Source organism: Rhipicephalus microplus, chromosome 4 (genome assembly GCF_043290135.1).
Source record: "Rhipicephalus microplus isolate Deutch F79 chromosome 4, USDA_Rmic, whole genome shotgun sequence".
Taxonomy (NCBI): Eukaryota; Metazoa; Arthropoda; class Arachnida; order Ixodida; family Ixodidae; genus Rhipicephalus; species Rhipicephalus microplus.
Genome location: NC_134703.1, coordinates 138,758,535 through 138,785,831, shown reverse-complemented (window position 1 = coordinate 138,785,831; position 27,297 = coordinate 138,758,535). Strand labels below are relative to the sequence as shown.

General features: G+C 47.5%; 1 protein-coding gene across 1 annotated transcript; it reads left to right on the top strand.

Moving 5' to 3' along the window:
• The first annotated feature begins 22,815 nt into the window (after nucleotides 1–22,815).
• Nucleotides 22,816–24,935, top strand: LOC142814019 (uncharacterized). The gene has a single exon (XM_075891967.1). The coding sequence runs from the start codon at nucleotides 23,048–23,050 to the stop codon at nucleotides 24,842–24,844; it is 1,797 nt and encodes a 598-aa protein (XP_075748082.1). The 5' UTR covers nucleotides 22,816–23,047; the 3' UTR covers nucleotides 24,845–24,935.
• The last annotated feature ends 2,362 nt before the right edge of the window (nucleotides 24,936–27,297 follow it).

The following is a 27,297-nucleotide window of genomic DNA, read 5'->3' as shown; positions in this document are numbered from 1 at the left end:
TTTCATTGTATCTGGTCATTCTGTCTTCCCACTCCCACTCGTCTGCCACGCCGTAATCACCGGAGGAGGTTGGGGCGGCACTTGAGAGGGCAGCTCGGTCGGTGAGCCCTCGAGCTGCGTCATGTACAGCCCCATTGTTGCTGTCCCCCGCGATGGCATGAGCAGGTGTCCATATAATATATGTATTTCTGGGGCTTGTTCGACACCCTCCTTTGATAATACGTAGTGCCTCCGGGGAGATGCGGCCGTTGGCAAAGTTTCTCACTGCCGTTTGAGAGTCACTGACTATCCCGGTTGCGTTTGTCTGAGCTACAGCGAGCGCTATGGCTACCTCTTCCGCTGTCTCGGTACTTGTGGTGCGTATCGTCGCGCATGTCATACAGCGTTTGTTGCTATCGATTACGGCTGCGGTAAACCCCCGTTTGCGCTTGTATCGAGCAGCGTCTACGAAAACTGCGTCCTTGTCATTACCAAACTTTTTTTGTATTTGTTTTGCTCTTGTCTCTCGTCTAGCTTTATTGTGTTCGGGGTGCATGTTTTTTGGCAAGGGTGGTATCATCATTGTTTCCCTGGTCTCTTTTGGAATGTCCACCTTAACGCCGTGTTGCGTGTGATACGTTATACCTAGTCGCTCTAGAATATGTCTTCCTGCTCGTGTCTTAGAGAGACGTTCATATTGCGCCGTACGCTGCGCCTCAATAAGCTCATCTATTGTATTGTGCAGGCCTAACTGTAACAGTTTGTCGGTGCTTGTGCTAATCGGTAGCCCTATAGCTAGTTTGAATATTTTTCGAATGAGGCAGTCTAGCTTGATCTTTTCCGCGACTTGCCATTTTAAGTATGGCGCTACGTATACTATTCTGCTAATCACGAATGCCTGTATCAACCTTATCGTGTTTTCCTCCCGCATGCCACTGTGCTTAGTTGCTATCCTTTTTATGAGTCTCATTATTTGGGCTACAGTTGCATCCAATCGCCTGAGGATTTCTCCATTGTTGCCCTTGGCTTCGATGAGCAGACCCAGTACTCTGATCCTGTCGACTATGGGTATGGTTTTTCCATCGGCTGTTCTTAACTGTATTTCTTCTCTATGAGCAAGACCTTGCAGGCAGTTGCCTGGTTTGCGACCTCTACGAGTAGGTCTGTACAGCAACAGCTCTGATTTTTCCGCAGAGCAGGCTAGCCCAGTACCTTCCAGATACCGCTCGACCGTTTCGACTGCTGTTTGAAGCGTTTCCTCTATTTCGCCATCACTACCACTTCTCACCCATAGGGTGATGTCATCTGCATATATAGTATGATTCAGTCCTTCGATTGCTTGGAGTTTGGTTGGCAGTCCAATTAGAGCCAGATTGAGTAACATAGGTGATAATACCGAGCCTTGCGGCGTACCTGCACTGCCCATCTCAATTTCCTCTGAAACTAGGTCCCCTATCATGATCTTTGCCTTCCTTCCCGTAAGGAAATTACGCACGTAATTGTACGTCCGTTGTCTCAGATCTAGATCGTTTACCCTTTTTAGCACCGTTGCATGGGTTACATTATCAAAGGCCTTCTTGAGGTCTAACCCTAGAATGGCCTTTGTCGCTGTTCCCGGATTATCTATAATCTGATGTTTTAACTGTAGCATTGCGTCTTGCGTTGAGAGGTTCCTCCTGAACCCTATCATTGTGGGTGGAAGCGCATCCCGGTCCTCTAGATAGGTAGTTATCCTCTCCAGAATCACGTGCTCCATGAGTTTCCCCACGCAAGATGTGAGAGATATGGGTCTCAAGTCCGCAATCTGCACTCGCTTACCTGGCTTGGGTATTAACACGATTTTTGCCGTCTTCCATTGTTGCGGAATCTGTCCTGCTTTCCATGATTTGTTAATGAATTCAGTTAACTTAGTTATGGACTCGTCATCCAAATTGCGTAGCGTTTTGTTAGTTATGCCATCTGGTCCAGGTGCTGATCTAGTATTGAGTTTTTGCAAGACGGCCCTCACTTCTGCCTCCCCGATCTCGTTGTCTAAATCATCATTTGCTAGCCCTGTGTAATCAGGGTGTGCAACGGGAAGCGCTTGAGAGATGTATGTTTTCTTGATTTCATTCAGGAAATCCTGCTCTGTACCTAGATATCTTTGTATTAACCGATTAATATTGTGCCTTTCTGCCAACTTGTTTCCGTCCGGGTTTAACAAATGTCTAAGGATGGTCCACGTTTTCGCCATTTTTATCTGGTTGTCCATGTCATTGCACTTTTCCTCCCACTGTTGTCTGCACAGCTGCTGGGCGTATTGCTCTATATCTCTGTTCAATTTAGCTATCTTTCTACGAAGTGTCCGGTTGTGCCTTTGGTTTTTCCACCTCCGTTGTAAACCTTCCTTAGCTTCCCACATGTGGAGAAGCTTATTGTCTACATACTCTAGCTGCGCCTCCGGTGGCACCGTTTGCGTAGCGGCCTCCACGTCTCGTTTTAACTTTTCGGTCCATTCCTCAATACTCCGTATCATTTCGTCGGGCTCCTCTCTGATGTTTCGGAACTTGTCCCAATCGACAAGTTTAAGTTGTCTGCCTTTTGCCTTCCGCGGCCCTGCCCTCACCGTTATTTCAAGTATAAAATGATCGCTTCCCAAGTCATGTTGCGTATTGGTCCATTGCATGTCCAGTATATTTTTGGTGAACGTCAAATCTGGCGTGGTATCCGCGCAAACGCTAGTACCGGTTCTTGTAGGAATGGATGGATCGGTAACGAGCGTCAGGCCCTCCTCCTGTGCGTCCAACCACAAGTTCCTGCCTTTCTGGGTTTCGATCCTGTATCCCCATGCACCGTGTGGGGCGTTGAAATCTCCTCCAATCACTAGCGCCCGGTTGCCCGTTATAGCGAGGGTTTTTCGAAACAGCGTGCGGAATTTGTGCTTTCTGCATTTAAGACTGCTGTAAATATTCAATACGAAAAGACTGTCCTCTGTTTTTCGCGTGGGTATGAGTTCGAGGAGAATGTGATTTATTGCCTTGATTTCCGTGTCATGTTGCACCACCGCGTGATTTCGCTTAACCAACGTTGCTAATACCTTTGTCTCCCCATCAGCACTGCCGAATGACTTATATCCCGACAGTTTGACCAGCCCGTGCGTTTCTTGCACCATTATAACATCCGGGGTGCTGGTGTCTTTAAGATGTTGTTGCAAAATGTATCGTTTTCGATTATATCCTCGACAATTCCATTGCCAAATCGTGTAGCTATTTTGTCTGTCCATGGCGGCGTTACAGGCTCTCTAATCCCTCGGTGGGCACCGAGGTCCTAGCGTACGGTTTAAAAGACGTCTTAACTGGGCCCCCACCACTTGACTGCGATCCCCATATTGCTAGCTTGGCGTCGAAATCAGCCACCATTTGCTGCACTTTCTTCAATATCGTCTTGCCTAGCTCCTCAATTTTGGCCTCTATGTTTGCCTCAAATCTAACTTCTTGTTGTTCGAGCTTAGTTTGCAATTTTTTTTCAATTTGTTCTATTTCGGCTTTCATGGTGTTTGCAAATTCCTCCTGTCTTTCTTGTGGCGTCGCCACTGCTTTTGGTTTCTTTACCACGCTTTTAATCGGAGCGTTCTCTGGTTTACGTTTAACAGGGGTGAGGGCTGCTACCTCTTCCTCCATTGCTGCGCCTTTTTCCTTCATTATAACTTGTGAGGTTTCCTCGTTGCGTGTAACCCCTCCGCTTTTCAGAAAATCATTTTCTTCCCTGAGCTTTCTAATCTCATTCATAAATGCAACATTGTTCTGCCTGATCTGCGCCAATTCGTTCTCTAGCGCCTTAATTTTACATTGAAAAGCAGCCTCTGCCTCCGCGCGCACCCCGGAGGCCACATCAGCCCAGCTCACCTGGAAGGGTCCCGCGGTGCCACGGACGCCGCTCGGTCCTTTTGAGCTTTGGGATCCTCCTCCCTCCTTTGATCGGGGAGACCCGGTGTTGCCGGTCTCGGGTCTAGACCTCGATCTGGACCTCGATCTGGATCTCGACATAGATGTGGTGGTAGTAAACGTAGAGTGGTTTTTGTTTTGTGCTTGAAGCTTGGTGAAGGCTTCTGGTCCGGATGCGTCCCGCGTTCGATGTTCCGATCTTTGACCTGAGTCACCCCATCTTTGCCTGTGAAGTGTTTTCGCTTCCGTCTCGTAGTAAAGTGCTTCTTCTTCCTCCCGTCGGGCTCGTTCCCAGCGGCGTCGTTTCACCAGATATGGTACCTTAAATCTGGCCTTGCAATGGCGATCTGCCGTCGGGTGGTCTTTGCCACACAGCTGGCACTTCACTTCGCACTCGTGCTCCTGCGGTGGGTTCTTAGTGCCACACCCTCTGCATATTCTGTTATTCGGGCTCGGGCAGACGTCAGCTCTGTGACCAAGGCGTCCACACTGGTAGCACACGTCTATTTTCTTGCAGTATAGTGAGCACTTGACCAGTGCTCTTCCGTAGCTCACATAACTTGGGACGCGATGCCCATCGAAGAGGACGATGACGTTTGTGGTGTTTCCCATCCTCTTGGCCATGAGGACTGTCGGATTTCTCGGGGTTACCAGCATTTCCACGATCTCTCTTGGAGACACGTCCTGCGTTACACCTCGGATCACCCCTTTAGATGTATCTTCCGGAGCTGACTCGTACGCATTGGCTTCGAATTCTTTGTCCCCAATCTTCAGTTTAGCGATGGTTCTGTATTTTTCGGCACGCTCCTCTGATGGTGTGCTGACCACTAGAATGTTCTGTTTATAGTTGGCACATACCGTGTCTTCTTCCGATTCATTCCTGGGTATTTTAGCGGCGTTGGCGAAGCAGCATTCTAGACGAATGATCCCGTAGTCAGTGACCTTGAAGCCGTCACGTGGGCGCACAATTATCTTGTAATCTTCCTTCGGCAGACGGGGCATCCTGCTCGCAGCCGCAATTTGTCTTGCTCTCTGTGCCTTCCTCCATCTATTACTGACCACGTTCTCGCTTGAGAAGTGCGTTTCTTGGTCCTTGGCTTCATGCGTTGTGGTTTCTTTGTTGGCTCGTCCTTTTCTGTTCACAAGGCGCCAACCTGCGTCGTTCTCATACTCTTGTTGCGTGATATCTTCGCCATCCACGCTCATCGTAGCCATCCTGTGGCATTAACCCGATAAGACGCCGCCTTGAAGGGGCTCAAGACGCCAGCGTCCGTGGGCTAGGCCAAGCGCATTATGCACAGCAGCAGGAGGCAACGGCGTCGTGCGTTCGTCGGCGTTACATAAATGTGGTCAATGTGCCGAAAATTAAACGTCCACCTACTTGAGAGTGGTATCGCGGGGTTCCGTGGAACTTCCACTTTCTTCACTGTAAGAAGGCGTCCGTCAATTCTTCGATTTCACGCTGAGAATCACTGAAAATCTGCGGAGCCGACGCGACATGCGTGTCTGCACTCCGTGGCCCCCTGGCGGTCCTTCCACACAGCAGAAAACTAAATATTTGTGTTAGCGACTGCGGGCGCGGTGACCTCCGCCAGTCTCCGTAAATCCGCTATTCTGCAACTCCGCAGCGCCCTCTCATGTCCATTTGAGTTGCTAATTGTCGCATTAAGGCGGCTCCATGCCAGCATTAAAGTGGAAGCTGGCATAAGAGCAGCCTATCAACGCCGTCTCGGCGGCGTTGACTCTATTTGAAACAAAGCGTAGCGTTGCCTCTAGAATCGGCCCCAGCCAGGTTTACGGATCTAGTTTCGCAGGCCAGAAATGGTGGCTGTAATTGCTTTGCCTTCTACGCGCTGATTTGACACGGTGACGACGCAGTTATGTGCTTCATCTTTAGCGTTACGCTTGCGTGTGCAGCGTAGTCCAGTTTCCATAAAAAGAATGGTGTAGCACTGTGGTCGACTGATACTCGTGTGATGGTTTTAATTTCGAAAATTAAGCGCAGCCCAAAGACAACTATGTCGACGGGTGAATATCACGCGACAGTCCTTGCTGCATTGATTGACATGCCAGGATGGAGCGCTAGGCCTTCGCGCGTTCACTGCTTAGGCGGAGAACTCAGTCGGGTTTGTGAAATGGGACGCATCGCGACCCAACTGGCTGCTTTACAAACAACGATTCAAAACAGAAATGATCGTATTTTTGCCGAACTTGAATACCCGCAGGAGGCTGCTTGCCAACACGACGACGCATGCATGCCAAGGACATCCCAAGGATGGTCTCCAACCCGTAAATCACGCTCCTTCGCTGTAGTGAACCACGGGTTCAGGAACAGTTGAGTGAACACCCGTTCGGTATCACTGTTGTGGTTTGCGATTACGTGTGGTTCAAGTGCACCTGCATGATGCTCCGGTAAAAGCAACGCAGTGTCTCCGGAAAGTGTACCCCCAGCGCGAACCTTTGGTTGTGTTGGTAGCGAAGATGTCCTACCAGGTGTCAATATGTGCGCAGTAGCGACTAATCATGAAGAGACATTATATAACAATGTGCAATAAACGTTGAACCATTCAACTACTTCTGTTAAGACGCGGTTTCGAGTGTTATGCGACTTTCTGTATTAGAAACATTGATATAACAGACGCCACTGAACAGCTGTAGACATTAAATATCAATATGTAATACATATCGAACAATTGTGAGGACACCTTCAACCTTCATGTGTTCTACCAAATCCTATATCAGAGGAATCAAACAATCATTTTTTTACAGAGGCTGAAGAGAGTACCCTTAAATAAGAAAGTTCGACAGGAAAATAATATGATGGTACTGATTCACGACCGAATACTGGTAGCTGACCAACCAGTTCTAAGGCTATCCACTATCACGGAATCGGTGCGATTTGCATCAGCGCACATTAAAATCTACTAACATTAGTGCTCTCCCATCCATTTTGTGTTCACATCAGTTTCATGCTAACCTTCGTTAGTGTATCCGCTCACCTCACTTGTTGTTGAGAAGTTCAGACGAGTGTCCAGCAGTTCTGCCCCGTGGTAACCGTAGTGCCTTTGACTGACGTCAAAGGTAACAATTTTTCTCAAATAATCGGCTTTTCCCGGTCATTTGTTCCAAGATAATGGCAGATCCCATGCTTCTCGACGGTGGGAAATGTGTACTTCCCCCAGGACTATGCTTAGTTTTCCCGCTAATACTTGGTGGTAGGATTCCATCTGCCCAATTCAACGGTACTGCATCGAGCTGGTCGAGAATAATATGTCGAAAATAGAAGTAAGACCAACCACCACAAGATTTATGCCACATTGGCATTGGCGTCAGCTCAACCAAAGAAGAACGGTGAGAAAGAGTTCATGGAAATAGTTTATAAACTGTGACGCAATGAGAAGCATTACTGCAGTTGGCCGTCTATATAGGCCTACGGGCACAATATGAATCGCTTAAATGAAGTCATATCAACAGTACAACAAATCGCATACGAATGACGGAGGCGCCCAGCGAACGCCCTCTCGCCGCTCGCTCGTGGACATGTCGCGTGAGACACGGCTCTCTGCGAAGGAGTTCGTAAGGCAGCGGTCCACACTCGACTAAGCCCTGCAAGCCGCAGAAGTCTCTAGGGCAGATACAGCCACTCTACATTTATACACCAGTCAATACACGATCATCAGCAATGACGTTTTTGCTCTCCCCCCGTTTCGTATCATTTAAAACTTAGAAAATAACAAATAAATTTGGCAAATCCCACGTACAGTGCACGGGAATCGCTGATATGCGAAGCACGAATGAAGAAGGATTAAATGTTAGTTTAAAATCATAACAACGTTACGAGGCGGAGGTAAATTATGCCGTGCATAACGTCCATGTCATAAATATTATTTTTGACGCGTTGTTTACCTTCACCATCTATTCACGCCACCTGACACCAAATTTGGTATATGTGGAGCTAGCGAAACGGCCGCGAGCGTGCTGTGCGCGTAGCATGTAGTCATGTTTTACATGACACGCATATCATGATTATAATGTTGGGACGTGTCATTTAACTTCGCCATCTATTGACATCATGCAATACCAATTTGGTATATGTGAATCTAGAGAAACGACCGCGAGCGCATCATGAGCGTGGCGTGTGGTCGTGTTGTTGCATGACACGCATCTCATGATTATCATGTTTGCACCATTCACATACCTTTGTCGTCCATTCACGTCCCATAATGTCAAACTTGGAATATGTGAAGCTCGCGAAATGGCGGGGAGAGCATCATGATGGGCCCAATGCACTGCGACGTACCATCGACGAGCCCACGCTGGTCGCAGCCGCGCTAGCATAACGCTGATTGATTGATTGATTGATTGATATGTGGGGTTTAACGTCCCAAAACCACTATATGATTATGAGAGACGCCGTAGTGGAGGGCTCCGGAAATTTAGACCACCTGTGGTTCTTTAACGTGCACCCAAATCTGAGCACACGGGCCTACAACATTTTCGCCTCCATCGGAAATGCAGCCGCCGCAGCCGGGATTCGAATCCGCGCCCTGCGGGTCAGCAGCCGAGTACCTTAGCCACTAGACCACCGCGGCGGAGCGCGCTAGCATAACGCGAACACTCAATAGTCTGACGCCAGACGCGACAAGCGTCTGACTGTGCAGCCCGCCGGCAACCGGTGCGAAATGCGACATGGTGCGCCCCAACCACGTTACCCAGAATTCACCGCGTCTGCCTAGCTTCGCGGTGAAGGGACGCCGGGCGTACTGAAACGTGCATGCGTCAAAGCAACGCCGTGCGGCACGTGCCTGCGAGTATATGCCAGGCAGATCGGCGCCTGGCGTGGCATCACTGGCATGACGCCACGAAACGAACGCTGGAGCACACACGCACCGGGTCACGTCTAAGTGTATTGGTGCCTTGAGTGTAGCATGTAGTGATGTTCTTGCATGACACGCATATCATAATTTTTCATTAATTTTTTATTCACCTTCGTCATCCATTCACGTGATGCAATACCAAATATGGCATATATAAATCTAGCGAGACGGCCCCGAGCGCATCATGAGAATGGCATGTAGTCATGTGACAGGACACGCATGTCATGATTATCATATTTGGACATGCCATTTACGTAAGTCGTCCGTTCGCGTTACGTAATACTGAATATGGTACATGCGGAGTTAGCGAGACGGTCGCGAGCGCATCATGAGTGTAGCATGTAGTAATGTTGTTACATGACAGGCGTCACATGATTATCCTGCTTGCACTGGTCACATCTTAGTCTTTCATTCGCGTCCCGTAACACCAAATTTGGTGTATGTGAAGCTAGCGAAGCGGCTGCGAAAGAATCATGAGCGTGGCTCTTAGTCACGCTCATGATCAAATTTCTGTGTAAGTAAAATTTTGTGAAAGTGAAAAAATCAGAACTATAACATACGCCTCACTCCGTTCAATAAGATCTTAAGATGCCCGGCAACCACTACGAGCGTGCAGAATCTTTGAAACCGAAACTAGCGCTGAATTTCCGGGGCCAGACAAAGCCACACACACAGCCTGAGTGGAAGGGAGTTCAACATTCAGCCTTGCTATAGACTACCATGCTACCATTTGGTGCCGTCGTAAGATTGTCCATATCCATTTAAGCATAGCTGTGTGACACTTACACTCCTACTTGTTATCGCGCGCTGCGCTAAGATAACATGTATGAAGTGGATGTACTATGTTACCCAGGCACCATAACAAGGCTCGTAACCAAGGGATGTGCTAGGGCACACCCTTCTGGATACGAGCCTGGTTATGGACTGACAGAAGACGGCGCAAGAGTACAGAGAGGTTGTTACGACGTCGAAGAAGTTGGTCAAACAGCTGAAGCTGGCTTATATAATAATAGTATGCCAACATAATTCATCACGACGGCGTCTCCTATATTTTGGTGGCAATGCTCCCTGTGGCGTGGGTCGTGCGTCCGCGATGTATGTAGTTGTCGCCGTAGTAGTAGGTAGCCACCTCCACGGCCAAACTAGAAAGCGGCATGCGCGCACTCTTTTCAATTGAGGAGGAAAGCCGCGCACGTTAATCATAAACAAAAAGATGGTTGTTTCTGATGAAATAACACAGAGAGGCAAGTATTGCTGACTTATTCCCTAATAAAATATGCTTTGAATTTGATGCTTACAAGAAAATACTGGTATCAGAAGGACGCACTTTGAGCACTCTCTGACCAGAAAGGGATGCCACGTTAAACTCGCTGGGCGTAACGTCCATGTTATTAGCAAAGTTTAGCTAGGGTTGGGCCCCAGTGCCATGAATATTGTGAACTAGTATATAGGTTGGAACTAGAGGCGGTGAAAGGTGTGAAATATACACGAAGCGCAGGCCGTAAACAAACGCGCGAATGCCACCTCTCGTTCAGTTTTTGGAATGTCCGCTGGATGGTGGTACTTTTATATGCTCAATATATGACGAAAAGATGCGAGATGGCGGTACAGTGTTCACAAGATGGACGGACGGTGGATGTACGGAACGACAAACAGATGCACGGACGGACGCACGGATGGATGGATGGATGAATGGACGAATGAATGCACGGAAGAACAGACGCACGGATTGCCGCAGAGACGGACGCAATGACGGGTGCAAGGACTAACGCAAGGACAGACGTACAGATGGACGCACGGATGAACGGACGCATGGACGGATATACGCACGGACAGTCGCGCAGGCGAATGCAAGAAGGAACGGACGCACGTATGCTTCGCCCCACTCATCATCATACACTCCGTGGATATTGTGATTTTTTTATTCTTATGATGAGGAGCAGCTGAACTACAAAACGTTTCCCCTGAACATCACCCCACTTATTGATGAAACAGATACTATGCCTTAATTATTTAAATCATTTGGGCAAAAGCAGGTGCACTCATGTAAGTCACGCAACAACTGATCGAAGTATTGATATACATTTGCTTGAAGCCTAGTCGCTCTGCGTGTTGATATTGAACCCAGCGCAGCATAGCGGGAGATACGTCTATGGCACAAACAATGAATATTAGCCCTTGTAGTCTCACTAATAATTGCTTACGCCATAATGGAAACATTATTTTCACATTACCAGCCTACCTAACGTCCAAAGGCTTTTCTAGATTTAATATTTCTTGTTTGTTTTCTTCAATACTCATCAAGAGACACTCGTATTTTCTCGTGTATTGCTATACGACAGTCTTAATTGCACTAGCCCAATGGTCTTTCATATTGTTGTCATCTTTCCCGTGCGGGAGTTGTCTTCGAGGCCTTTCCAGATGCAGCGGACAGAAACGGAACGAGCGGTGTCATAAAATACAAGCAACTGGCGGAGGCGCGCCACCACCACCGATTACAACATGCCACATAGTGGCTCCCGGCTGGCGCCCTCCTCCACTTTTGGCAGCACTTGCTTCGCTCTCCCGAGAGAGGTGTCCTTTCTCTCCATCTCCACTCTCTCGCCTATCTCGTTCCACCCACATGTCCTTGCCCACGCCTCAAACGTACCTATGTGTTCGAAAATGGGCAAGACTAGGGAAAAGAATAGGGCCTCGAGTTCCCTGCTTCTCTTACCTACATCCTCCCTAGAAGTCCCTGTTCTGACACACCTTTCTCCTAAAGGCATAGGCGTATCTCCCTGGGCGTTAAAGAGTGTGCTGCCCCCCCCCCCCACTGAATGTAGTAGAAGGACTGAGTCCCCCCCCTCCCCCAAGTTTCGGCAGTTGTAATTGTTAGCTACCTACTGAAAAACGAACTGACGGAAAATTTGTGTTCAGTGTAGCAGCTACGTAATTATACATAACATTTCGTGACATAGTTTTCTCAATTTTCTGCTGAAAAGGTTTCTTCCCTTGTGTCACTTCTATGAACTGCAGACTTTCTGGATTGCCGGCTGTTTATGCAACACTTTCGCGCTTTGCACAAACCTACAAACACAACAGGCTGTACAGGGTTCACCCTACAGAAAAATTACCAAAAAACAAGCAATGTGGTGGGCATATCTAGATGCCTCAGTATTCTGTGTGTCATGCATAGACGGCAATAGTCGGCATTCACAGTTTTCGACAATTACTATGTGCTGTATATGATCACGGTATTTGGAATATTTTGGTGATACAACTTGGTGTCACATACAAATGAAGGCGGAAAAGGTATTGATTGATATGTGGGGTTTAACGTCCCAAAAACACTATATGATTATGAGAGACGCCGTAGTGGAGGGCTCCGGAAATTTAGACCACCTGGGGTTCCTTAACGTGCACCCAAATCTGAGTACACGGGCCTACAACATTTCCGCCTCCATCGGAAATGCAGCCGCCGCAGCCGGGATTCGAACCCGCGCCCTGCGGGTCAGCAGCCGAGTACCTTAGCCACTAGACCACCGCGGCGGGGCAAGGCGGAGAAGGTAATACAGCAGTCTATGTGCAGGTCTTGACATCACTATATTTGCTCGTTTGTTTTTTTTCTCGATAACCAGCCCGAAACACGAGCGTTGTTATGCCTGCGTAACCACCATTTCTTTCCCTTCTATTTAAAGCTGCACGTTCTGGCTTGAGGGTGCGCGTCTGTTCCAAGCTCATTGCAGCGGTCGGTCGACAGCGTCGAATGTACACACTTTTTTACGACGAAAGCTTCTTTCCATTCCCTGTGTCTGCGCCAAAGCGCTGAGACTCGGGTTTTAGTATAACTTGGTCTCTTTGCGTGAAGCCGCAGCAGTGGGCATTCTGATTAACTTATCCACAAATAATCTATAACTTTAAAGCTGTTACATGTAATATGAATGAAAGTTCTGCAATACTTTCTGCCAATCTAGTTGCTCCTGACATTTCTCGCTGTTATCAATGCTACACTTTCACGCAGATAGATTAAGTCCCTATTTCTTTCATTTCTTTTGTCATATAATGACCAGATGTCGCGCATACACTGATGTTGATCGACAATCTGCTTCCCATTGAAGCTATGGCTACGGATTGTTTGTACCGGTGACACAGGCATGATGGCTTCAATTTTTACTCCGTTTTTTACAGTGAAAGTTGTTATAAGATCATAACTCGGGTCTCGCGCAGTGCCGTAGTTGTCCGCCGCTGCCACCGCCGGTGTCCGTACGAAATGAAGAAACATCGCACTAAATGAAGAAATTAAAGAAAGGTAATAAAAATGACGCAGTGGGGCTGGAACACGGGTCCGCTGGGTGCAAGTCCAGTATTCTACCAATTGTTCGCAAACTTGCCTTAGGCACGCTTGATGTCGGGAAATCAATCGCGTTAATATGACTTACAAAGCCTTTTAAACTGGGAAAGAACAAGCAGTCGTCGCACAATGTGAATAGCGTAACGAGTGGGTAGTCCGATGCTCCAGTACATTACATAAGCTCGTTCTTGTCCCCTCACTAATTGTGGCGCATATTCACTTCAGCCATCATTCCTCATCATCATCAGCCACTGCATGAACAATTGGCACACAATTCCTCACAACCGTTCAGCGGATACCACGCTTCTCAGAATGGCAAAAAATAGCTTAACAAAAGCCGGCCTACTACCTGAAAGTTTTGATTTTATGCATTAGTGGGTATCAAGCAAGTATGCTTGCAGCAGTTACCCAATGAGTGTTTGGAAAAAGCTCTGAAAGGCCGCTCTTCTAGTTATCGCTGTGGCTGCGCCTTCTGGCATACCTAGCGTTTTTGTGTAAATGCGCATACGCTAATTCTCATTTTCTTGTCCTCTCAGGCGTAATGTTTGCGCTCGTGCTTTAAAAATCAATTGTCAGCCAATATCAAGGCCATGCTACGTCATTGGTTGTCTTACAATGCTTTACTGCCGCATGTGTGCATCTATCCGGTGAAAGCTGGTCGCACAGCTGAAAGGTCAATCTTTTCTGAAAACATTCTTTTGAACTTTTACGTATAAGTAATGTGCTGGTTCTGCAATATATATATATATATATATATATACTACGAAAATTGACAGATGCCACGTACAGTGGAAGGCGGCGATATATGAAGCACGTTATTTATATATTTATTTGATTCGAATACACGGATACACGTGGACAAAGAGGAAAGAGGGAGCGAGCAAGCTGGCAACTGCCACCTAAAGGGGCACAATGCCTGCTCTCTTTTTTGGGCGGAGGCACAAACAGAGGGAACGAAGATAAGAGGGGAGAAAGAGCAAAGAAGAAAGGGATGTAAAAAAAAGACTAAGACTCAGACAAGTATTAGAAAATCAATTTTAAAAAATTGGAAGATCCCCCGTACAGTGAGAATCGATTATATGCGAAGCAAGAAAAAGAAATGTTGATATGTCTCTTTAAAACCAGCAAAACGTTACAAGGTGGAGGTAAATCATGCCGTATGCATGACTTCCGTGTTATTATTATCAAGTTTGGATGTGTGGTTTACCTTCGTCATTTATTCCGGTAACGTGATTCCAAATTTAGTATATGTGGAGCTAGTGAAACGGCCGCGAGCACGCTATGAGGGTGGTATGTTGTCATGTTCTTACATTACACAAGTGTCAGTATTATGTTTATCATGTATTATCATGTATTTTGTCATCCATTGACGTCACGTAACACCAAATTTGGTATATCGGGAGCTAGCAAAATGGCCGCGAGCAAAATCATAAGGGGACCAATATACTCCAGTGTAGCGTTGACATGCGTGCACGCTGGGCACAGCGACGCTACGTTAGCAGAACACGAGCACTCCATAGTCGGACGCAAGGCGCGACCAGCGTCCATCGGCGCGGCCCGATGGCAGCCAGCGTGAAATGCTGGCTGCCATCTGGCCGCCAGCATTTCATGCTGCATTTCACGCCGATGCGTTACCCAGACAACACTGCATCTCCCTCTTTTTGTCACGGAGGGACGCAGGACGCGCTGCAACACGAATGCGTCAAAGCAACGCAGCGCGGCGCGTGCCTGCGAGTATATGGCAGTAGCGGCGCCTGGCGTGGCAGCGCCAGCGTGAAGCGACGAAATGAACGCCGGCGAGCACGTGCACCCTGTCAGGACAAAATGTATTGGCGCCTTGACTGTGACCTTAGTCATGTTCTCACATGAGACAAATCTTATGATAATTATGTTTGCACCAGTCACCTACCTTCGTCATCCATTTGGCGTCACGTATTACCAAATTTGGCATATGTGAAGCTAGCGAAACGGCCATGAGCACATTATGAGTGTGGCATGTAGTCATTTTGTTACATGACACACATGTGATTATCATGTTTGGATGTGTCATTCAGCTTTGTCATCCGTTTGCATCACGTAATACTGAGTTTGGCACATGTGAAGCTGGCGAAACGGCCGCCCGCGCATCATGAGCGTAGCATGTCGTCATGTTGTTCAATGACACGCATCTCATGATTACCATGTTTGAACCAGTAACATACCTTCGTCATCTATTCACGTACCGTCATACCGAATTTGGTATATGTGATGCTAGCAAAACGGCCGCGAGCGCATCATGAGCGTGGCATGTAGTCAAGTTATTGCGTGAGACTCATGTCAAGATTTTTATGTTAGGGTCTGTCTCTTGTGTTTGTCATGCATTCATGTCTTACCATACCAGTTTTGCAACATGCCAATCGTACCACCGCAAAAGCTGCAGGACCATGAAATATAAATCATGACATTCGTGACAATCATGTCATGATTCTCATGTTATGACTAGTCAGATATGTTCTTCATACAGTCATGTTATGCCATACCAAGTTTGGTATCGATACCTTTCTCTAAACGGCGAGGAGAGCTAAAATTCGTAGGCGGCTAGATAGATAGATAGATAGATAGATAGATAGATAGATAGATAGATAGATAGATAGATAGATAGATAGATAGATAGATAGATAGATAGATAGATAGATAGATAGATAGATAGATAGATAGATAGATAGATAGATAGATAGATAGATAGATAGATAGATATGCTCGAAGTCGCCGAAGTTTGCCAACATATGCGTCGCATTTAATAAAAAAATCGGCAGATCCCACGCACCTGGGAATCCACGTTGTGCGAAGCACGCGGAGGAAAGGTGACCGTTTCAGAATTCTTTTATTGAGTGACACGACATGAAATGACTCTAAATAATGTACAAACGTCGCACACACAGACATATATTGAAGAGATGCAGATGTTTATATAACCAATTGCTTGCACTTGCGCAACGATGCAACTGGAATATGCGTACAAGCAACACCAGAAGTTGATATGAAGCGCTGATGCTCGCTAAGATGCTTGCGCTGGGCACTGCTACATAATCAACTTCATCGCATGGCAACTAATTACATCTGACGTTAACCAGACGTGACGACTGTATCAAAATAGCACATATGTAATGTTTATAAGATTGGGTAGGCAGCACGGAAACCGCTATAAACGTTTCACGAAGAAAAGACTGTTTGAAAAGTAGTTTCGAGATCTGGCGCGGTAAAATGCTCTGTGGTAAATTGCTTCATTGGCACCGAGAATGCTTGGGTCCGGTTCCAGCTGGGACACGTCGGGTCGACACTACTAACGTTGGGTATTTCCTAACACTCGCGCGCTAACACTGCCCACGTGGGTTCTCGTCCTTCCTGAGCAGATACCAAGCTTCAATCACCTGTGGCACAACCCGCATGCCAGAGACACATACCCCCACCCCCATGGGTATGCGCCACTGTCTGGCGGAAAGTGTTTGACGACGTACGCGACGATATTGTGACATTATTCATGTCTTGACAAGCGCGTCGAAGTCGTCGAACCATCACCCTCTCTTGCTAATTTTGGCTCACGCCAAGTAAACGAGGTGACCACGAGAGCACCCAAACGTAAGCAACTAGATTAGATAGATAGATAGATAGATAGATAGATAGATAGATAGATAGATAGATAGATAGATAGATAGATAGATAGATAGATAGATAGATAGATAGATAGATAGATAGATAGATAGATAGATAGATAGATAGATAGATAGATAGATACGCTCAATTGTGCCTAAGTTCGCTAAGAAATGCTTCGCATTTAAAAATCTGACTATAAACGGGTGCTCAGGTCCACAGAGGTCCCTTGCGTCAATCGCTGCGAATCGATCATCAGATCGTTAGTACAATGATGCTTTCAAAACATTTCGTGGATGTGTGGTGTCAGTGCAATGAAAAAAATTTACACGCTATTACCATGGATAAGGCATTGCTGTGAACGCCTACGTAACCCGGCAGTCTTAACTTATCATGTCTTGCATTTGTTTCTTGGAGAGCTATAAAAACTGGCGGATTCTTTATTGCAATAAGCCTAAATACGAAGTTTGCATGGCTTGGTTGTAAAGACTTGACTTTCTATTGCAGCACAAAGAAACGGGGCTTGCGAACGAGTGTTCATGTTGCCTTTATTGAACATTGTCTAGAAATAAAACTAGAGCTTCCAGAAGCTATTGTGCGGCTAACCCTCTGGCGTTTGTTGACAAGGTATAGGTTCATATATCGCATTAAAATCAGCACAACGATACGAGGCGGACATAAATTATGCCGTACATAAATTCCATCTCACAATTATCAGTTTCCGCTTGGCATTTGTGTCCATGGTGCATCCACGTCATGCAACACCAGATTTGGTATATGTGAAGCTAGCGAAATGACTGCGAGCGCAATGAGGGTGGCATGAAGTCATGTACATACATGACACACTTGTGATGATCATAATGTTTGCACCAGGAATAACCTTCATTAATCATTAACGTCACGTGATAGAAAATGTGGTGTATGTGGAGCTAGCGAAATGACCACGAGCGCACAAAGAGCGTGGCATGTAGTGATGACTTACAAGCCGTGTATGTCATCATTTCTACGTGAGGGCCTGTCACTATGTTCGCCATGCAGTCATGTCGTGCCGTACTATTTTTCCAATATGTCACGTGAATCAAACCGCTGCAGCAACAGCGAGACCATTATAAGTAAATGTGACATTCACGACATACCTGCCATGATCTTCATGTTATGACTAGTGATTAATGCTCGTCAAACAGTGATGTTATAGCATGCCAATTTTGGTATAGATCCCATTTTTCAAGCGGCCAGGAGATTCAAAAGTCGTAGGCGGCTTGATAGATATACAGACATGGTCAAAGTCACCGGAGTTCGCTAAGAAACGCTTCACGTTTAATAGTAATCAAGAATCAAATATTTTCCCAGGTGCAGAAAGGATTGGGGTACCCCTCGCTCAGCAGCATAGGGCGTTAACCACTGAGCCACGAAAGCGCACGTCTTTCGAGGTAGAAACGGTGAGCTATATATTTGCATACAGCATTTACCTCTGCTGGTGCGCTGATCTCGCGAGGAATATGAGCGTCAAGCAAGATGGCGAGATGGTGTGAAGGGCGTGTTTGGCGCCCCACCCTTATATACGTACTTTGGCCTATAATACGTTATCGCCCGTGCGAGCTTATCTCGCAGTGCGGGGAGACCTGTGCGTTAAGGCTTTCACCGGAACAATGGGGCTGTGGTTACAAGGCGCTGAAAGTTCTCTTCGCTCGGTCCAGAGTGGCTGTTTGCGAAAAGAGCAAGCGTTTCAAACACAGTGAAGTAACTGCTGTAACAGTTGTTCTCGAGTACTCTTGTTCTTATACGAGTACATTTCGCGCGTCCTTTGTATTCGCGCCGCGTATTCAGTGTTGAGCTGTGAACGTTAGCTCGTGCTGCCCTGCGTGCGTTCTTCTCGTGCGCTCTTCTCGAGCGTTTCAATCTTTGCCAGTTTTGGCGTGACATTCCAATTTGGTCGCAATCACATCCGTTGTTGCACACTTGCGGCGGAATGAACGCGAAACATTTTTTTGCGTACTGCAAACACTTGACGTCTGTCTATCTATCTATCTATCTATCTATCTATCTATCTATCTATCTATCTATCTATCTATCTATCTATCTATCTATCTATCTATCTATCTATTCGTGTACTTGTCTGTCTGTTTGTCTGTCTGTCTGTCTGTCTGTCTATCTGTCTGTCTGTCTTTCTGTCTACGTCTGGGTGCTCTCGTGATGACCACGACCGCCATGTATGTGTGGTGTTCTCGCAGCGACCTGGGCCGCCATTCTTGCAGCGACCAGCGCCGCCATTTTCGCAGCAACCAGGGCCGCCATTTTCACAGCAACCAGGGCTGCCATTCTCGCAGCAACCAGAGCTGCCGATCTCGCAGTTACCAGGGCAGCTATTTTCGCAGCGACCAGGTCCGCCATCCTCGATGGCACAAGCGCAACATATCATGTTAGGTATTCAGGTGTTGCCAATACCAAAAGACCATGCTAATACCAAGTTGCTGCTGGCATCGTTACGCAGCAGTAAAATGTGATTGTTTAACCTATGCTTGTTCATATGTGTATACATATCATTACAGATCTTCCGTGACGTTACGCTCAATAAAAAGTCACAGCATATCCACGGAGTGAATGATGATGAGTGGGGCAAAGCGTCCGTCACGCCGTCCGTGCTTCCATCCGTCCGTTCATTTTTGCTTCCGTCCGTCCACGCGACCATCTGTGTGTCAATCCATGCGTCCATCTATCTGTCAGTGCGCTCGTCCAGGAGTCCATCCATCCGTCCTTCCATCCGTTCGTGCGTCCATCCGTCCTTCCATTCGTTCGTGCATTCATCCGTCTGTCCGTCTGTTCGTGCTTTCATCCATCCATCCATCCGTTCATGTGTCCATCCGTCTGTACGTCCGCGTGTCCATCCATATGTCCGTCTATTCTCTAGTCTGTCTCTCCTTCCATTCGTACGTCAGTACGTGCGTCCATCTAGTGAACACTCCAAGTACCGCCATTTCCCATCTCGCAACCCCCGTTGCACATGCCTGCTCTAGAGTGGGTATGTGCCACCGGTGGCTACATACATACATACATACATACATACATACATACATACATACATACATACATACATACATACATACATACATACATACATACATACATACATACATACATACATACATACATACATACATACATACAGACAGACAGACAGACAGACAGACATAAAAGCCTACGGAGGAGCGACAAACCTACGCCATAAGGAGCTTCGCCCCTAAAAATTACATCACAGACACCTTCCCTCCTCATGCTTTTTATAATGTCGATTCCCAAGGTATGTGAGATCTGCCAACTTTCTAGCGATCGCTCGCAATCTAGTGATCACTCGTGAATAGGCTTGCGTGTATTTTCTCACAGTTTGGCTACCTCTTTTTGAAAAAGAGCTTTTCTGCAAAGATGACAAAAAAATCTGAAGACAACCCTATTCTTTGACTTCGCTGCTGCTAGGGGCCTTGATTGATCGGTTTTTTTGTACCCTGGCATAATGCTTGAGTTAAGTTTGTGAGATCTGATCTGGGACGCCTCGAAGAAAAAAGGCGTGGGTTAGAATCCGCTACGGTAATTGTCCCAACTGTCCAAGCTTCTTAAAAATTTTTAAATGATCTCAATTGAATATCATATATATCTCGATAGTTGATTCACAGGCCTCCGAAGTGAAGTAATGATCCAATATCAAATGTATTGAACATGACTCTGAAATTCAACCATTAGCACCGATTTCTATTTATTAGAAGACTGTATGAATATTTAGAACATTTGAATTAAGTACACGACTACACACTCTTGCAAGAAAAACAAGAGTGTCACTAGGGGCATGAGCCACTAACAAGTGTTTCAGAAAGAATTCTAGTATAATTTCAAAAGAGTGTTACTCACGAGGGTACGCATTCAAACAATATAAGTCCACAGTGTGTGAGCGATTTTCGAAAGAAAAGAAAAAGGCACCTTTTTCTCTCTGCCTCGTGGGCGACACGGCACAAGTTCTTGCAGGGGATGGATAAGAGGATAAAAACATAGTCGAGAGAGAAAGATACAGAAGATGAAGCACCCATTTCATACGAGTGAAGAAAGAGGAGATAAGCGATAGAAAAAAGGGGAGAGGGACACCAACGAAGGAGTGCAAGGACGGGGCACAGCAGAGCGAGAGCTACATGGTGCCAGTGGATCACGGATGGCACAGCCGTTCAACACGGACTCCAGCGAGCTATGTTCCTTAGCGAATGGTTACAACGTGTCATTAGGTGATGCGCGCGTCTTACCATATGATCCATTGGAATATTCTACGGCTCACTAACGGCGCCTTTCACGGTAAACTGATCACAAACATTTGGTGGTCATTCGTAAAAGTGACGCAGCCCACAATAGAGCACCCGCACGAAGTTCTCCGACACACTCTTGTTACAGCCGCATGCTTTTCGAATATCCATGTAAACCTATCATTGCATAATATCACGTAAAAGCTGACATGAAAGCTAATATTACTTGAAAGCTGAAACGATATCACAAGGGTTCCATGCGCCGTAATTAAGCTCCGCCGCAGCTGTTTTCCGCAACCACTATCGCATGAAATAAGAAGTTAGAATGCCAAGGGCAACATGGGATTCGAACCGGGGTCCCCTGCGTGTCAGCCTAGTATTCTACCACAGTGCCGCGCCTGTGCTTGAAACTCCCTAGCAAATTGGCCTTACGAATGCTGCACGTTGAGAAAGGAATCGCACTATTAGATGCTAAGCAGCTCTTTTACTCCCGTGTGTAATGTTCTACGTACTTCCGTGTGTAACGTTCTACGTACGTGCATATGTACGAACACGCCGCAACGCGTTCGCCTCGTCAGATGTGTTGGAGTGGAGCCAAGTAGATCACGCCACTGCTGCGCATTAACTTCAAATTCATCTCGCACGATTCCCTGGCAGGTGCGCGCTTACGTCACTCCCCCCAATCACCCGTAGCACGATCACTTTAGCGCCCACAGATGCTGCCTTCTCTAAACGCTCGCAACACACTTATTTCTCGCTTCACCCTTTCCACTTCTCTCAATGCTTGACTGCATGTCGAGTTGAAACACTCTTTCGACTCGTTCATCTGTGATGAAACTTTCACGAAACCCAATCCGTCTCCCGTGTTTTCGCGTTTTAAACAAACGTGTACGCGAGTGAATGATAGACGAAGTTTCGCTTCAGATAGCACCCGTGTCGACGCCCGTTTCAACCGAATCGACACCGTGACATCACTGCTGCTTCGCATCCTATCAGAGTTTCCTTCGGGAAGATGGTTCGTTGTTTTTATAGGTAATAAAGCGTTTTAGAACAGCAAAGAAACCACCAGGCATCACACACTGCATTCCGAAGCGGTATGAGCCTTTGGACAGAAGATGAAGAAGCGCGAGGGCCGGGGCAGGAAGGAAGAGGAGGATGAAGTGAAAAAATAAAGCAGATTAAGATGGACGCCAGTTCCATACTGAAGCTTTAATGCTGTTCCGTTATTTTAAGTAGGAACGCTACATTATTTTGGCGCAGCCGGCCATCGAAGCCATCATGTGGGTGACGTTCTTCATAGACGAGACCTCCGAGGAGATCATCTTTTCGAAGTACCAAGTTCAAGACGAAGCAGCGGTAGACCTACCTCGTGAGCTCAGCTCGGAAGAACTCGTAAACCTGGTTGTGGAAAAGGCAGCCGTAGACACTACTGAACTACGACGGAAAGGTGCTGTGAAAGTGAACTTGCGTGTGGCGACCTTCAACGACCTAGTTCTTGAACCAGCGCGTCGAAAACACTCAGGATCACGATCTTCGACGGAAGAGGTGAGCCTCGTTTTGAAAGCTTTTCAGCTGCAACAGGAACAGATGCTTCAACAAAACCAAATAATGACATCTCTTATAAGCTCTCTGAATGCTGAGAGACCGACACCTAATTTCGTAGAACCTGATGCTTTCGACGGTGTGTCTTCAAATCCAGAAAGTTGGCTTGATTTCTACGAATATGCCGCTGGAAAAAACAAGTGGCTCTCTGATGAGGCTAAAATCACCAACATGCGCGTTTACTTGAGAGGTGTTGCGCGAAAGTGGTATGAAACATGCATTCTGGAAGACAGTGACGACTCTTGGAGCCAGTGGAGGAAAAAGTTTTTGACTGCATTCCGAAGCAATCCAGTAGAAAGATGGAACACGGCGCTTAATTTCAAGTCTGAGCAAAGCTGCCTTGTCGAGTACTTCTTTGAGAAACGCCGTCTTTTAAAGCTGGCGGAGCCTTTGCTTCCATCTACGGCCGTAGTTGCCTTAATAATGCATGGATTGCACACTAACGTGTTGAAGCAAGTGCAAATACTGTCACCAAAGACTCTAGATGACCTCCTCGCGTGTCTTCAGAACATACCATCAGCTTCGGAAACAAGCATAACCGCCGAGTCAAGCAGCTGTTTCAGTCGGAGTAAATCGGACTGGTCAAGCCACCAGAAGCGCATCACGCATCCAGGCGGGCTTCCAGCAGCTGTGACCGGCACCCGGCCCCTTCCGAAGATAACCGCCAACTTGGCAATGGGCGAAGAGAGTCGTTTCAGTGGCAGGAAGAAGCCTATCGTCGCCGAGAGGATCCTGGGAACGGTGAAGTGGTTTAATGTCAAGAACGGCTATGGCTTCATCAACCGCAACGACACTCACGAGGACATCTTCGTCCACCAGACGGCCATCACGCGCAACAACCCACAGAAGTTGCTGCGCAGCGTTGGCGAAGGTGAGACCGTCGAGTTTGACGTCGTGGTCGGCGATAAGGGCTGCGAGGCAGCCAATGTGACCGGACCCGATGGTGAGCCTGTTCAGGGTAGCCCGTACGCGGCCGACAGGCGCCCGTTCCGACCCCGCTGGATTCCACGTCGCAATCAACGAAGGCGCGGGCCGGCGTCAAGGCGTGGCCGAGGGGAAGATCGAAGGGAGGAAGCAGGAAACCGAGACTCATCGCGGTCACTGCCACCGCACCAGGACCAGAGCGACCCGGCTCCTAGACGGTGGATCATGGACGGCGTGGGGAGGCCCTACCCTTGGCGATACAACCAGCGTTTCAGAGGAGTGCCACGAGCACCTCCGCGAGCCCCACCACCGCCACCGCTTCCACCGCAGCGTTTCATTGTCGATGAGCCACGGCCAGCGTACGCCGAAGAGGAGGTTTTCAACGAACCCCCACCCCGGCGCCCTCCACGGCGGTTCCGTGGCCGCTACTTTCGTCGGCGACGTGGCCGCTCGCGAAGCAACATGGAAGCAGTAGGACAAAACGGCTCTGGTGGTGGCCGTTTTCAGAGCAACCTGGAAATGACAGGACGGAACAGCTCCGGAAGAAATCTCGAAGAAGGAGTACGGGGAGGTAACGGCGGAAGTGGCAACAGGAGCCAGGAGGACTTCCAGGACAGAGGGAGTGCCCCTTCGTGGCAACGACCTCCTCCGATGTACCGACACCCAAGGTCCCACCGACGCAGAACGAAGTCACCATCCAAGAAGGCCGGGGCCCGCTGCTCGCCTCGTTCTCGCGTCGATTACAATGTATCGATCAAGTTCTGTGCGCCATACCATCCTGCGGCGAATGGGCTTGCAGAACGTGCCATACGGGACGTGAGACAATACATCAAGATGTACGATAGTTTTCCTGGGGGATGGAAATGTTCTTTAGAAGCAGCCGTAAAACATCATAACCGATCCTACACAAGTGGCTTGGGGTGCAGTCCACAGTACGCTTCTACAGGAGAGACCCCTATTCTGCAGGCAGACCGTGAGTTGGGACTCTTGGAAAACCTCAAGATTGTCGAGGAGAGGCAACAAAAATCACAGGAGGAGAGGTACCGAAAACGAATGAAAAAGAATTTCGACAAGAGGCATCGAGCAGACATGCCAGACATTCAAGTCACCGACCTCGTACTAGTGAGAAAAGGAATAAGAGATTCCAGTGCCAAATTTTATGGGCCTTACTCTGTGACCAAGACAGCCACCCAGAACGGAATTTTGAAGACTGTCTGGTACACTGGTGAACGTGGATCTGTTGAATGTGCTTCAATTGGGAATGTCTTCAAGTATTACCCCAGGAGGGGTAATTAAAAGAAAGCGGGAAGGGTGAAGCGGTATGAGCCTTTGGACAGAAGATGAAGAAGCGCGAGGGCCGGGGCAGGAAGGAAGAGGAGGATGAAGTGAAAAAATAAAGCAGATTAAGATGGACGCCAGTTCCATACTGAAGCTTTAATGCTGTTCCGTTATTTTAAGTAGGAACGCTACAACACTCTTTCGACTCGTTCATCTGTGATGAAACTTTCACGAAACCCAATCCATCTCCCGTGTTTTCGCGTTTTAAACAAACGTGTACGCGAGTGAATGATAGACGAAGTTTCGCTTCAGATAGCACCCGTGTCGACGCCCGTTTCAACCGAATCGACACCGTGACATCACTGCTGCTTCGCATCCTATCAGAGTTTCCTTCGGGAAGATGGTTCGTTGTTTTTATAGGTAATAAAGCGTTTTAGAACAGCAAAGAAACCACCAGGCATCACACAATGCGAGCTGCATAACGAGTGGACCGTCGAGTGCTCCAAGCCATTACTAAAGCGTCGGCAACTTTTCATCGTCGTCAGCAGCATAAGGAAATTCCAAAAATTGTTCGAAAATGTGTAGCGGGTAGAACACTTCTCCGAAGAATGACAAAAGATGGCAAGGTGAATGCCTCTTTACTGCACAGAAATTATAATTTGTTATGGCGTTGTGGGTACCCTGCAAGTGTGCTTGTAGAAGTTACCCCAAGAGTGTTTCAAAATGTTTCCGAAAGGCCACACTTCCGGCTTTCCCTGGGACTGTGCTGTGTCATCCACGCAGACGTCACTTTTTTGTGTTGTAGACTAGGAAACGAAGCAGCACCAAAAACTAAGCAACTCGCAGTTACGTCTCTACGTTACTTACAGAACGCGTGTCGGTGCGCCGTACGGACAAATCGCCTCTAATTAAAATGGCAGTGGAATGACACCGGAATGCAGCATGGCGTTAGCGATGAAATCAAGTGCAATATTTCAGCCTTTGGCGACAGGATACTGTTGTCGCGTCAATAAGGAACTTTCTTTTCTTGTTATTTAGTAACAAGACCTTGAGGACTGCCTTCTTGTACAGCTTAGTGACGGGGAGTTTATTGCTTCTAGACGAACTCAGTATGCCTCTGTTCACCGCACGCTATAGACATGAGCTATCACAGGCGGCATATAGAACATGTCGCAATCAGGAGGGAGGTGCAAAGAGAAGGGGGGACGACACGCGCTGTCGAGGAGAGCCTCGGATGCAGACATAACTTTTCCAGCAGCGCTGCTATTTGTAAGCCGCCGTCATGTCGCACGCTGCCATCGCTGACTTGCCACTGTCAGCGGTCATCCCAGGGTGCCAGGATGGCTACCGTTCATCACCCAGTAGGAAAGCCACAAAGAACGTTATGATTAGGGGACAACAGCCGAATATATTTACATGCGCACTTACAACGCCCAAAATATAGTGTTAGGTAGAGTTCTAACTATACAAACAACAGAGCACCAGTCCTGTTGTATGTGGTTATCGTTGTTGTTTTTTTAATGCGAAGCATTTCTTAGCGAACTTCGGCGACTTTGAGCGTATCTATCTATCTAGCCGCCCGCCTACGATCTTTAGCCCTCGCGGCCGTTTCGATAATGATATCAATACCAAACTTGATATGCCGTAACATGACTCTACGCTGAACCTATATGACTAGTCATAACATGAAACTCATGATATTTATGTCATAAATGTCATGAAATACATTCATGGTCCTGCTGCTCTTGCGGCGGTTTAGTTCACATGACATGTTGCAAAACTGGTGTGGTATGACATAATTTCATGGCGAACACAAGCGACATACCCTAATATGAAAATCATGACATGCGTGTCAAGTAGTAACATGACTACATGCTACGCTCATGATGCGCTCGCGGCCATTTCGCTAGCGTCACATATACCAAATTTCGTACTACGTGACATCAATGCATGACGAAGGTATGTGACTGGTGAAAACACGATAATCATGAGCTGCCTGTCATGTGAGAACATGACTACATACCACAGTCAATACGTTAATACATTTCGACGTCACGTGGTGCGCGTGTTCGCCGACGTTCATTTCGTTGCATCACGTCGGCGTTGCCACGCCAGGCGCCGGTCTTGGCATATACACGCAGGTGCGCGCCGCGCTGCGTTTCTTTGACGCATGCGCGTTTCAGCGCGTCCGGCGTCCGTCCGTCAAGAAAAAAAGGCACACGCAGGGCTGTCTGGGTAACACATCGGTGCAAATTTAGCGCTGGTTGCCGTTGGGCTGGGCCTATGAACGCTGGCCGCACCTGGCTTCGGACTATAGAGTGCTCACGTTTTAGATGCGGAGCATCTAATACTCGAGGCTTGTAGTGCGGCGCCGTCCGCAAGCTTCCTCCTCCTTCTTCCACCATCTGTGCATCCCTTCCTCCTCTACACACCGCGCGCGCTTTACTCCTCCACCATCTGTGCACCCTTCC

Coding starts and splice junctions, on each gene's coding strand:
- LOC142814019 (XM_075891967.1), top strand. CDS start 23,048: ATGCATGGATTGCACACTAACGTGTTGAAGCAAGTGCAAATACTGTCA.